The sequence below is a fragment of the Lytechinus variegatus genome, chromosome 12, assembly GCF_018143015.1.
Source record: "Lytechinus variegatus isolate NC3 chromosome 12, Lvar_3.0, whole genome shotgun sequence".
NCBI lineage: Eukaryota > Metazoa > Echinodermata > Echinoidea > Temnopleuroida > Toxopneustidae > Lytechinus > Lytechinus variegatus.
In genome coordinates, this window is record NC_054751.1 from 29,578,196 (window position 1) to 29,591,480 (window position 13,285).

The window sequence follows — 13,285 nt, forward strand, 5'->3', positions numbered from 1 at the left end:
GCTAGCTGATAAGTTTTGACAATTAGACCTGAAAAGGGATATTTTAAAAACATTATGGAATACACGAAAATAATAGGTACCTGATAATCAAAATCAGCGCGAGCATAAAATGTTAATATTCAGACCATAAAGCTGACATTTTTACAGAGCACTTTTACAAAATCAATTTGTAAATCGTACAAAGTTTGATTTCCGAGTGAAATATGTTTTTTATATTAACTTCCAAACTTGATATTTAAATATGCGAGCGAGAAGCGCGAGCGAAAATTTTATAAGTAAGATGACAGATTTTTTTCCAAGTCTTCACCTCATCTTATTTTAGTCACTTGTCTTCCACTGGAAAATATATTTATCAACACAGAACTGATGATATACCTGATGATTTGTCAGTATCTTTATTGATGACAGATACATTTTCATTTATGAAAAAATTATGCTGAAGATATTACATTTATTTCTAAAATATTAACTAGCGAGACAATCATTTTGAAATCTTCGGAAGAATTACTTGACACTGACTTGAATAATACGTGCAATAACATTGAGGACTCATGTAATTCTATTTTAAGCAAATGTCTTCCTATGTACAAGGATTATTTTCCACTGCAAAAAAATAATCATGTCAAGAATACTGAAAACAAACCTTGCGTAAAAAAATGTACAAGACGAAAACATTTATAAAACTAGTACATCTTAAGTCCATTCTAACACAATTCAATTCAATCGTCAATTTCGCCAAATAGGATAAAAATGCAAAGAAACTTACATCAAATAATGTGATTAGATAATATAATACATTGCGTGGCTTTCCATGAAGGTTATCAGAAATCTGTAAGGCTGGATCGCCAAAACATAGTAAAAAGACAACATCATATCATTGTAGTAAATGCAATGTAGGAAAAGGGACAGAGGACAAAAAAATACAAAAAGACTCGAATCAAAGTGGGGGGGGGGGGGTAGATAGGGTACAAGTAATGCATTGATATCAACTGCGAAAATTAATAATCATTCACTAGAAAATTTTTGTACTGTTTTCTAAAGGAAGATATAAATTGTAAATTCATATATCATTTGGGGAATCTCATTCCTGGGACCTACATAACTTAATGATTTAGCTTCGTGACAATGAACAATGAACTAGAAATACACAAAATTTCGAAGTTCGTTGAAATTAAAAGAAAATGCTCTATCACATTATTCATCTAGACACATTTCATGGCGTAAAAAAATGATATGACTACAATGTGGAAATTAACAAATACATTTCTTAAAAGAAACAATAATAAAACAAATATATCGAGTCTCAAAGAAAATGAAAACAAATAAAGATAACATGCATATGGCGATTGTTAGTAAATTACAGAATAAATCATGACTTATGATCATAATATCGGATTTAGCACATACCTGAAGAATCTTTACTGGTTTTCTATGTTTTTTTAACCAATTACATGTCATGAAATTTCGAAATTGTAAAACAAATGAAAAAAAATCCAGATCTGGCCTTGATCCTATTTCATTGGGGCGGCTGTGCTGAGGCAATGCTGCTTGGTCCTGAGGGGGACCGCCAGGCGTGGTGGTGGTTTCCGGCACTGCATGGGCCGTTTTCGACATTGTAGTGACTTGTAGTGGTGTGTAGTGTAGGTTGGTATGGTGTGTTTGTGGTTTGTGTTGTGGTGTGAGGTGTGTTTTTGGTGTGGAGTTTGGGGGGTACTGGTGTGGTGTGGATGGGTTATTTGTGTTTTTGTAGTGTGATGTGTTGTGATTATTTCAATGTCGAACCGGGGCCCATGGATGTGTTGGGCTGGCACCATGCTTGAGACGTTTCCCCCCGGCACCAGGTAAAGTTTTTCAGTGCAGCTGCCCTTGCAGCGTATCATTTGTTCTGGGTCAGTATTAGGTCTTTGTGTATATTATTTAATGCCATTATTTTTGTAATTATTTATTATATGTTATATATTGTTCTTTGAATACCAACAGCCGGAATATGATTTTGTGCCAATGTAATTTTTATTTTGAGCATGACAATAAATTTTGAATATCTGAATATCTGAATATCTCATTGGAAGTAATTAAACTACCAATCAATGTGATTGTTAATCTTCATTAAATACATTTCTAAATAGTAGTCTTCAGCAAGGTTTAGTTCCATGTGATATAATATAAAAATATCAAAAGTAACACAGATAAATAAAAAGGACGATATGGAAAACATAAAAAACTATCGACCAATCGCCGTTCTTCCTAATTTACCAAAATTTTGGGAAGGTGCATATATACAATAGACTTATCCTTTATTTAATAAGCATAATGCTCTTTACAAAAGTCAGTATGGATTCAGAAGCCCACTCCACATCCTCAGTTCAAATCACAGTTCAATCAGAATATTAATGAATCTTCTTTTCCTCTAATTGACGAGCCAATTTTTTATGAAGCTTTCAGCAGTTCAGGGATGTTAATAGTTGTGAATACTTCTGAATATACTCTCTTGATAATAAATATTAATTCAAACTTAAACGTTTCGTTATTTTACTCTACATTAGATATGAATACCCAGACCTTAGCCAATAAATTTCCATATAGCATGTGCATGTATAATGTGAATTAAATATCTAGTTTTGGGCACCCAATTTTCAAATAGTGTTTCACAGAAACCTGGTTCAAGATCTCTATTTCCCCTTTGTATAATATTGCTTATTACTCTTGACTAAAATATCAAAATTACCAAATAATAACTTTAAAGGTAAAAAAAGTAGTTGCACTAACAATTATTTCATGAGAAGTCTTTTAAGTGAAGATTATTGTTCCGAATAATATCAAGTATATTAATGAAAACTTAAAATCTTTTCAAAATCATGAAATCTCAGCTCAAAATCGATAAGCCCGAAGATCACTAACACAAAAAAAACAAGTCTATTATTATTGCTAGGAAAAAACGGACGTTTCATGGAATTGCGCGCAAATTTCTCTCGTTTCTCAGCAATTACGCATTTTTTCCAGACCTATTTGGCACATATTTGTTTTGTATAACTATAAACACTCTGGTGTAATTTCATGGATTCTGTCAAGGTCATTTTGAGATCGTTACCACAAATGCAATTTAACTCAATCACTTTCTCATCAATTTTGTACATGCATGACTGGTCTGTATTTTGACATTGAAAACCCAAATGAGGCGTTTGATGTTTTTTCTTTGTAATTTTAAAGACCTGTGCAATAATCGTTTGCGCCTTTAGAAAGCTGTAAATCGTAAATGTAATAATTGTTTCCATAGACAATCCATTATAAATGTTATATTTTCAACTAGTGGTTGATGAAAAACATTTTTCCTGATAAATTGAACGTCTCTAAAATTAGTTCAAACTTCAGAAAGGGTGACAAAAAGGAATAAATAACTACAGGACTATGTCTTTAGTGCAATTTTCCTCCTAAATAAAGTATGTTTTAGCTTACCATTTTTTCGGTATTACTTCAAACCAAAGGAAAATCCATGCGTCATCTATAAAATAAATTTTGTTGCATCAACTTAGCACCATTTTGTTTGCTGCCAACAAATCTGGTTCACTGGCGTAGCGAATGGATGGGGTACTTGGGTAATAGTCACAGCCCCGTAAAAAATACGACATGGAGAAACAATAGAAAGGAAAGGAAATAAGAGGAAAATAAGTAGATAGTGAAATATAAATGATGTTTCTCATAGTATGATAAAGTCTTTCCAATTCGTTTGGGTAATTTTCATATTAAAAGGATTTATTTTTCTTGCAAGCCATTTTCTCTAACTTGCACGTTTTAAAAACCTTGCTCAATCTGGTCTATCTGGCCACTCTACTTTTGTGGCTCATTCGGTCACTAAAGAGGTCTGCATATACTGACTAAACATATGCCATATTACTCGTGCTAAAAAGAAGATCGCAAGTTGTGTTAAACTTGTCTCCTGAATGACTTAGGTTTATTTAAGGTTTGGGCATGCAGACATATTACGAATATGGTTGAAGTCCGCGATTCCGAAGTTTGTTTTTCCGAGGGTGCATTAATCCGAAAAAAGGGGTTCGTTATTCCTAAGGTTCGGTAGTCCGAAACGAATTGAGTGTGTACATGTAATTCCGAAGGTCCGAAAACGAAATAATGCTCGTTAGTCCGAAGGTTCGTTAATCCATAAAAAGAATAATGTATATAATAAGCCGGAAAACCGGAAAAGGGCAAGCTTGATGGAAGGCAAAGGGATTAGAAACACAGTTGCTGTTCAATTGTTACGAGGTGGGAACGCACGGGGGCAGGCTAAATAAAAGGCACAAATGTGTCAAAATGGGTATTTGGGTGAAAACGGATATTTTTTACCATGAGATTATTATCTATGTGAAGTCGTTGTGTGTTTTAGTAATTAAGTTGAGCGTAGCCTTTGAAAGTGATTTCTTATTACGATAAATATATATTAAGGCTATCCTGCTTTCGGAAATTATATTATATTTATTCAACAACATCGTAGTCTTGTACAAATCATCCTTTCAGAACATCTGATACAGTAGGCAATAAAGATAACGGTATATAGTTACATACATTATTCATTTATCTTCATTCATTTATGTTCACTGGAATTATTTTAGATACTTTCATATTGTCTGGCACGACGCTATACTTAAGGAATGATCAAATATGTGTTTTAATGGATCAACGATGCATTCTATAGCATTCTTTAAGACAATAGCATCAATACCAGCTCTTTTTCATTTATATATTTCAGTTGTTCACTGTATCTCTTATTTCATTCCAATGTACTGGTAATAGAAAAAGAGAATTAGGATTTGGTAGGTGGATGAAATCAGTAAATTCATTTTGTGTTAATGGTATATTGCTGTCAAAAATTGTTCCGATCTTTGAAAAGTATTGATTGAATATGTCAGCTATCCGAAGAGAATAATGAATTTCGACTTCATCGCGTTTCAGTATTTTAAGTTGCGATCCTATGCCATGCTTATTCAAGCCATTGCTTATAGTTTTCCATGATATATTTACATGGTGATTGGAACGAATTAACTGGTTTGTAAAGTATTTTCGTTTATCGCTGCGCGATTTTTTTTTCTAAGAGTATTGTTATACATAATGTATTTGTGATGCGACTTCTCAGAACAATTTATTTTATCGGCGTATAAATGGTTCCTGTGATTTATCGACCGCAATGTTAATTTCAATATCCAAGTGAGTCTTTGATTTTTTTCAAAATAACATTTATTGACTAATGGTACGTGTCTATAGGTGTGTGGTGAATATATTATTAATGGTATTTGTATATTTCTATATCATTAGGTGCTACTATCAGGAACTTTTGCTACGGGGAATATTTTTTGTTAACCTTAACGGGACTGTTTAAAATCGGAAAATGGTCTGAGATATCAGACAAAATAATTCCCGACTCGGGTAAATGATTAACATTACTAATATATGATCAATAAAGGTTAGAGATTGGTTAGTATCCCGGCTGGTTTTGTAATTAAATGGTGTATCAGCTACCTCACCTTCGTGCATTATCAATATTTTTGTCAATATTTGTCGTAAAAATATCGAATGATAGTATTTTATATTGTGATATATTTGACTATTTTCCTTTATGTCATATTTCTGAATCTTAAGTACAAAATCAACCCAAAACAAAAGTTCAAAAAAGATATTATCAGATAATAACCTGAAAGGTAAAAGACAGTAGTGGCAGCAAAGATTGTGTCAATGAGAAAGTTTTTTAATCAACTGTCAATATATAATTATACATGTAGCTCTTGCACTTTAAAGGAAACTTATTTTTTTCAAATCATGAAATCTTAACTCAAAATCGGTCATTCTGATGATCACCAACACAGAAAAGACACATGTGGAACAGTGTATTAAGAATGCTTGAAAATGGAATTCCATCATTACATTTCTGATTTATTTTTCTTCCACAACTATTCGGAACATATTTTGTACGTATACTACAAGCACTTTTGTGGTAATTTCATGGATTCTGTTCCAGTTCATTTTGAGATCGTTACCATGGTTACCACAACTGGAATTTATTATTAATCACTTCTCATCAAATTTTATCATGCACGGCTGGTCTGGTATTTTTTTATATGGAAGACCCAAATGACGCGTATAATTTTTTTCTTTGTAGTTCTTAGGAGGTCTGCAATAACCATCTGCCCCATTAGAAGGCTGTATAGTGTAAATGTAATTTATGTTTCAATAGACGATCCATTATGTTTTATTTTCAACAAATGTTTACAAAAAATCCTGGTAAATCAAAGGTCTCTTAGTTTATTTTGATTTTCAAAAAGGGTGAAAAAAATAAATATAAACAACTACAGAACTATTTCTATCTTGCAATTTTCCTTAAAGAAATTACCTTTGCATTTTATTAATTCATACCGATGGAAAATCAACACGATATTTTATTCTTTGTTGTGTAAATATTTTGTTCTTGGAAAGTGGTTCACTGGTTAAGTCATGGTCATGGTCCCCATGGAAATTTTACGACAGAAAAAACTAAAAGGAAAGTATAAGATAGGAAATGGAGAGTAAAAGATAAAATTATGTTCACAATAATATGATAAAGTCTTTCCATTCTTTTGTAATTTCCCACGATAACGGTTTATTTTGTTTCTCTTACATGCATGTTTTAAGAACTTTACTCTACTTTTGTGGCTCACTAGGTCACTAAAGAGGTCTGCATATGCAGATTAGTGACAACTTGGCTAATAGCCAGCTAGCCTAATGGCCACTTGGTCTAATAGCCGAATGGTCTAATGTCCACTTGAGCTATAGTAGTCAATTGGTTTTATATTTTTTTAGTAATGCCCAGTTTAGCTAATCGTCACACTTTGCCTAGTTGTCATTTCGTCTAAAGTATTTTAATGTCACTAGGTCTAATCGAATTTGGTCTAATACTGGGTCGTGTAATTGTCGGTTAGTCTAATATCAATTGGTCTAATACCAGTTCGTCTAATCCCACTTGGTCTATTATTCATTTGCCCTATATAGCAGATGGTGTAATGTGCAGTTGGTCAAAATTCCATGACGGCTATTTTCCACTTTGTCTAATTCCCTCTCAACTAATTTCCAGGTCGTCTAATTCCTAGGGTGTATCGCATTTATTGCGTTTATTTCCAATCTGTCTAATTTCCATTTGCGATAATGGCTTGTTGGACTATTCCCATTACGTCATTACACGCACAGTTTATTCATGTTGTGTTTTTCTTTTTCATTTTTGAACCTAAACACTGTGGAAATTTAATACTGCATTGTATGTTGTCCGTTCTAGGCCTTATATTAGGCATATCCCTTATCTCAAATGTAAATGCAAAATGAGAGTGGACGGGAAAAGGAATAAAAAATAAGAACAAGCAAAAAGAAAATTAAGACAAAATGAGAATGATCAAGGTTGAAAGAAGAGTCCCTAAATAAAACAACTTGAAGAAGAAGAAGAAAAGTAATAACAAGAAGGAGAAGAAAAAAGCACGCAGAAGAACAACAGCAAGAAAAAGGCGAAAAAAAGGAGACGACGAAAAAGATTCAGAAAAAGAAGCAGAAGAACAAGAAGAAGAAAAAGAAGAAGCAGAACAAGTAAGTATAGAAGAAGAAACAGTAAAAAGGAGCAGAAGAGAAGAAGAATTTTCAAATTGTACTATCTGATGGCTTTGTAACTTTTTGAATATCCAAACTACTTAACTTTTTGCTTATTTTCAGTTAAGCATCGTCCGTAATGGAGCATTACAATGATTATAAAGAGACATAAACATGTTTACCAGATACGTTATTTACCCCCGCTATTTCGTTGTTAAAGCTACAAGGTCCCCAACTTATTGTAAAACCAATACTTTTAATAATGTGCATGCAGTGATGTAATGATTGTGAGTATGAGATAATTTGCAGCATCATTTATCATTATGGGCAAAATCAGAAGAATTACATTTTGATTTGAAAAAAATCACATGAACGGCTTTCATCAGATTGCGCCCAACACCAGCCCTACCCTGGCTCTACTGCTCAGGATCCTGATGACATACAGGCTCAGAATGTTTCATTTTCATTTCTCATCGAAATGTCCAAAAGCTTGTGCTTGCTTTTCACGCTCGAACCACCTCCCAAGAATGTCCTTTGAACAGTAATAAACAAAAAAAAACAGTGTTTAAACATCAGCTTTGATTTTTTTTTTCAAACCACTCACTCGTTACACTCTCTCGCGGAAAAATAAAGCCTTAATACTATAATCTAAAAATACTTCAAAAATCTTTGCTCTACTTTGATCCATAGCCCTTGTTTTTGCCTCCCCATCCTCATAACAATCGAACAACATTATCCCCCCCCCCCTTCCACCACGATTTAACGAACCTTCAAAAATACAGAACCTTATTTCAGCAGGTATGTAACTCTGATTGCATAATTACATATTGTCTTTCTTTCATATGCAGGGAAGCATTGATTCTGATCTTCAGATATGGAGAGATGTGTTTTGTCAAAGTTGATACTTGTCGCCGTCTTTATCGCCCAATCTTTATCTCCCGTATCTTGCGGTGAGTAATTCATTTATTATTGATTAATACATCGTGTCTCACAGTATAGTAAAATTAATACAAACAAATATTAATTTGCTCCCCTGAAATAGATAAATCAGCTGAACCTTTCTAAACAAACTACTTAATGCAAAAGTTGGATTCGGATATTTTCCAATGAAATCTGAAGAAAAGTTCGTATCTCTGTGTTCAATTGACCATATCGCATGTAATTTAAACCAGCTATTTAAAGAAAATGCTTTTTAACAAAAAAAAGAATAAATACATTGTAATTGGTAATTTTCAAACTGTACTCATGTAATTGTCATCAGCACATATTGGTGGGATACGCTGTATTGAATTTGCATCTCATCGTATTAATTTAAATTCGACTTAAATTTGTTTAACAATATGATGGAGCGGAACTGTTGAAATAAATATGTTTTAATATATTATAATAGACTAGATATCTCGACAAATAAAGTCAGGTCCATTGTACATAGTGACTTTATAAACATTTTTGACACTCTGAAAAATTACTAAGGCAAAAAAGATAATAATCCGCTAAAGATTTTTAATTTAGGCCATTGTATTTGACCTTAACACTCACTCTGAAGCACTCTTTCATCAATCGTGCCGCATAGTCATTGTAGTTTTATGCAAATGAAATCATCATTATAATTAACATTTACATGTGTAATGGGAAAAATATTAACCGATTCTTGGTTTGTGTGTTTTGCTTTGCTTTGCCTGTTTTTTTTCGGTTTTGTTTCTTACAATTATTAGAATCCTCTAGTATTTCCTTCTCGGTCGATTTAGGATATTAGTAGAAAAATTCTTCGTCTGTTCATGCTGAAATTTCTACCAGTGTTTTCCTAAAAAAAAGGTTCAGCCGCAATTTCAAAATCCAAGAGATTCACCCAATGATGTTACACCAATGCAGTGTTTAATATGGAGAGGGACATCGCCTTCTTCTCAAGATCACTACGGTAACAGGTCTGCTAGGTACATTTGGTAGACCCCATTTTGAAAGCCTTCTTTGGTTTTACACTGTAAAAACTGCGGTGTTCAAACTGACACCGATTGGTGTTAATAGAGTACTACACCCTGAGGTGTTCAAATTACACCCTAGAGATTAAACATAACACCAAAGAGTGTAAATGTAATAACAAAAGGTGTTGTAATAACATTTATAGGTGTAAAACTAACACCACCAATTTAACACTGGTGTAAAATAACTGGTGTGGTCCTCTATGTACACTGGTTAATACCACAGTTTCTTGCTGTGTAGGCACATAAACTAATGCATGTTGTAATTAATTCAAAGTGTTATTTGACACTTGAAACTATGATGCATACACCAACAGACGGATATTACATGAATTTTGCCTTTTTCTTCATAAGTATCAGAAGCCATATCAGACTCCTTTTTGGAAGCCAGCTTGGATTTAGTTGTTAGTATGTGTTTTGAAATATGAATTTAAATCCATCATATTTAGAGTGTTTATGCATGCTGAAAAATACACCAAATATTAAATAGTTAAAGATGAGAATTTGTTTTTGATTTTTGGCTATTATGAACCAAGAAATTTCCCAAAATAATAATAAATGAGCTTTATGGCCTAATTTGCATATGATAACTCCTGCACCTTGTCTAAAAGGGAGGCTGAGACCTCAGTCAATAATTTCACTTCAGATTACAGACGTACATATTCTATCCAAAGTAGATATATGAACAAAGATTATAGTAATGTTATGCTTGAAAGTAAAGATATAAACAGATGAAATAATAATTTGAGAAATATAACAATTCTATACTTGACATGAAATGTCACAAAAGTACAGTAAGAAAAAATAGGAGAAAAAAAAATTTAACAATTTTTTGTGGAAGCAACGAAATCTATCAAAATGATTATATGCAAATTTCATGACCTGATTTTCATACACAAACTATAATTTTTGTTGCTTAAAAACCCAGACCGGACCTAAAAATGAAATTGACAATATATATACCAATCGAAAGCTTATAAGCTACTAAACACAGCAATGTATGCTTTATGCATTTTCACCGCTTCCCAGCTGAGTATTTCGCTTAAAAATATTCCAATTATTGGGCTTTGAACCCAGCTTAAAAAATAGGCTTTATTGTGCATTTCACTTGCCTCGAGACCTTGACGTCACGTTGTGTAAGAAGCGTCTTGATTTCATAGGTTTGTACACAAAAAACTGGTGATTTTTCCAGATAATGCATTTCATTCTCTTCTATCACAGAGGGATATCACATATATTTTTCCCACAAGCTTGAATTTATGAAATCTACAGCTTTAAACTAGTTTTTGCTATATTTTATTTCCTGCTTATTTGGCGCAGATTTCAATTCTATCTGCTTTTAGATTTTGTATAACAACTTTTCCTGACATAGCAATTTAAGCCCAATAAGAGCCTAGCAAATAAATCTTTAAAAAAAAAATTGTAATGAATAGTTTTAGGTTTACAGCAATTTCAATAGTGAATAATTTTGAGTGACATTTTCATCTGAAAACGAAAATAAAGGAATTCATAACATGGAAATGGAAGAAAATACCCAGTGCTTTTGTACACAAACCTATGGAATCACAACCCTCCAGACACAACGTGACGTCATCATTTCCAGGCGACGTGCCGTGCTCAATCGAAGCCTACTTTGGAGGAGAAGTTTCTTTGATTTTTATTTAATATCTTTAAGAAATGGAAGGAGAGCTATGTAATGTTTTTGGTATATTTGTATTCTTTGAATCATTACCTTTCTTTTGATATATATATATGTATGATTGTTTTACACCGGTCAGGGTCCTGAAGTTTTATAAACAATACATGAACTGAAATAAATTTTTGTGTGACACCCAACAATAAACACTCACTACCTCATTATTATGAGACTCCTTCACACATTCCCATGTGTGTCTAAATTGTGTTCTGACGTTGGTCCTCCGGTCACAATGAAACATTACAAAAGTACCTGGGTGGGAGGGGAGGGAAGCTTGTTGCCTCGAATAAAATTCAAACTTCTATTGCTGCATTACGTGGGTACAATATTAATATACTTTGCATACGTACACAGCAAAAACTGTGGTGTTAACCGGTGTACATAGAGGACCACACCAGTTATTTTACACCGGTGTTAAATTGGTGGTATTAGTTTTACACCTATAGGTGTTATTGTAACACATATGGTTGTTACAGTTACACTCTTTGGTGTTATGTTCAATCTGAAGGGTGTTGTTTTAACACCTCGGGTGTGGTCCTCTACTAACACCAATTGGTGTCAGTTTTAACACCACTGTGGCTAAGCTAGGCGTTCATAGCGCACACAGCTTTTTAAGGAATTACTTCCTCCCGGTACCCATTTACCTCACCTGGGTTGAGTGCAGCACATTGTGGATCAGTTTCTTGCTGAAGGAAATGACGCCATGGCTGGAATTTGAACCCACGACCCTCTGTTTCAAAGTCCGAAGACGATTCCACTGGGCCACAACGCTCCACATTACCACATAATTACCATTTCATTGTTTCCACATATTCTATTTCTGTTTTGTTCATAACAATAGATCCTTATTTTCATTTAACCTTGGATGTATCTGGCACCATACCAACATCTCTTCCAAGGTCTTTTTAAATCTGTACTGTGTTGACGTCATCGATACAATTAACATCTCTTTCCTCTTTTAGTATTTGTGTATTTTCATTGCTAAATGTCAGGCTGGAACAACTTTCAAATTGTTTTAATATTTAATAATAATAATAATAGTAGTGGCATATTTACCCAGGGTAGCCACTTCAGTTCCGAAAACTGTTCTCCCAGCAGGCCCTGCTATTATATTTTGAGTAAGACTTTAAAGCAAAGGGCAAAAAAAAATAATATCACCGGCATACATTGAGAGGTTGGATTCAGAACTACATATCTGTATTTTTAAAAAACTCTTACACGTAATTGTAATACTTCGATTACAATCAGAAACAAGATACGGAGTAAATAGATCCCCCTGCCTATACCTCTTGATATAGGATATAGGCGGTAGATTATTTAGCACATTATTTAGCACACATCCCTCAATGTTTTGATAAAAGGTTTTGACCCAGTTGATCAACATTGGACCTCCGGCTATCGATTCTAGGTCTTCAAATAAAAGTAAAATCGTGATCAATCGAATCAAATGCTTTCTTGAAGATAAATATCATAAATATAAAACGAGTTTAAATGTTGTCCAATAGAATTACCACCCAAGTTTTTGTATGTATTAATAAAAAAACGTACCAAATGGCTTTGGAAGAAAATGTGTACTAATTGCTGAAAAATAATCATGGAATAAACTGTCGGATATTTTCCCGAAAAATATAAGTGCACTATCCCATAAATGTGTTCTTTGTATTAAACCCCCATTCCACAGAGAAGAAGACCGCTGAAAGACCTTTGAAAGACCGTGAATTTTGGCTGATCTTTCAGAGGTTTCTCAATGAACTTACAATGGTCTTTGAGGTCTTACACAAGTCCTGACCGATCTTTCAGCGGTCTTCGTGGTGTTCATAGACTCCAAACCTTTTTGAAACGTTTCAAAACAGTCTTACAAGAAAATAGTCTTTCAGTGGTCTTTCAGCTGTCTTTCGATGAACTTTCAAAGGTCTTCATAGTCTTTCAAAGATCTTTTGGCAGTCTCTCAAGATTTTTGCGGAGTTCACTGTAAGACTCATAAGAGATCATTGAAAGACCAGGCAAAGTCAATGGA

General features: G+C 33.5%; 1 protein-coding gene across 1 annotated transcript in view; it reads left to right on the forward strand.

Annotated features, from left to right (window-relative positions):
• The first annotated feature begins 11,249 nt into the window (after positions 1-11,249).
• LOC121425375 (angiopoietin-1 receptor-like) overlaps positions 11,250-13,285 on the forward strand; it is a 28,304-nt gene continuing 26,268 nt past the window's right edge. Inside the window, exon 1 of the mRNA XM_041621403.1 lies at positions 11,250-11,277. Within this exon, the coding sequence (XP_041477337.1) occupies positions 11,250-11,277 (28 nt within the window). The remainder of the gene's footprint in view (positions 11,278-13,285) is intronic.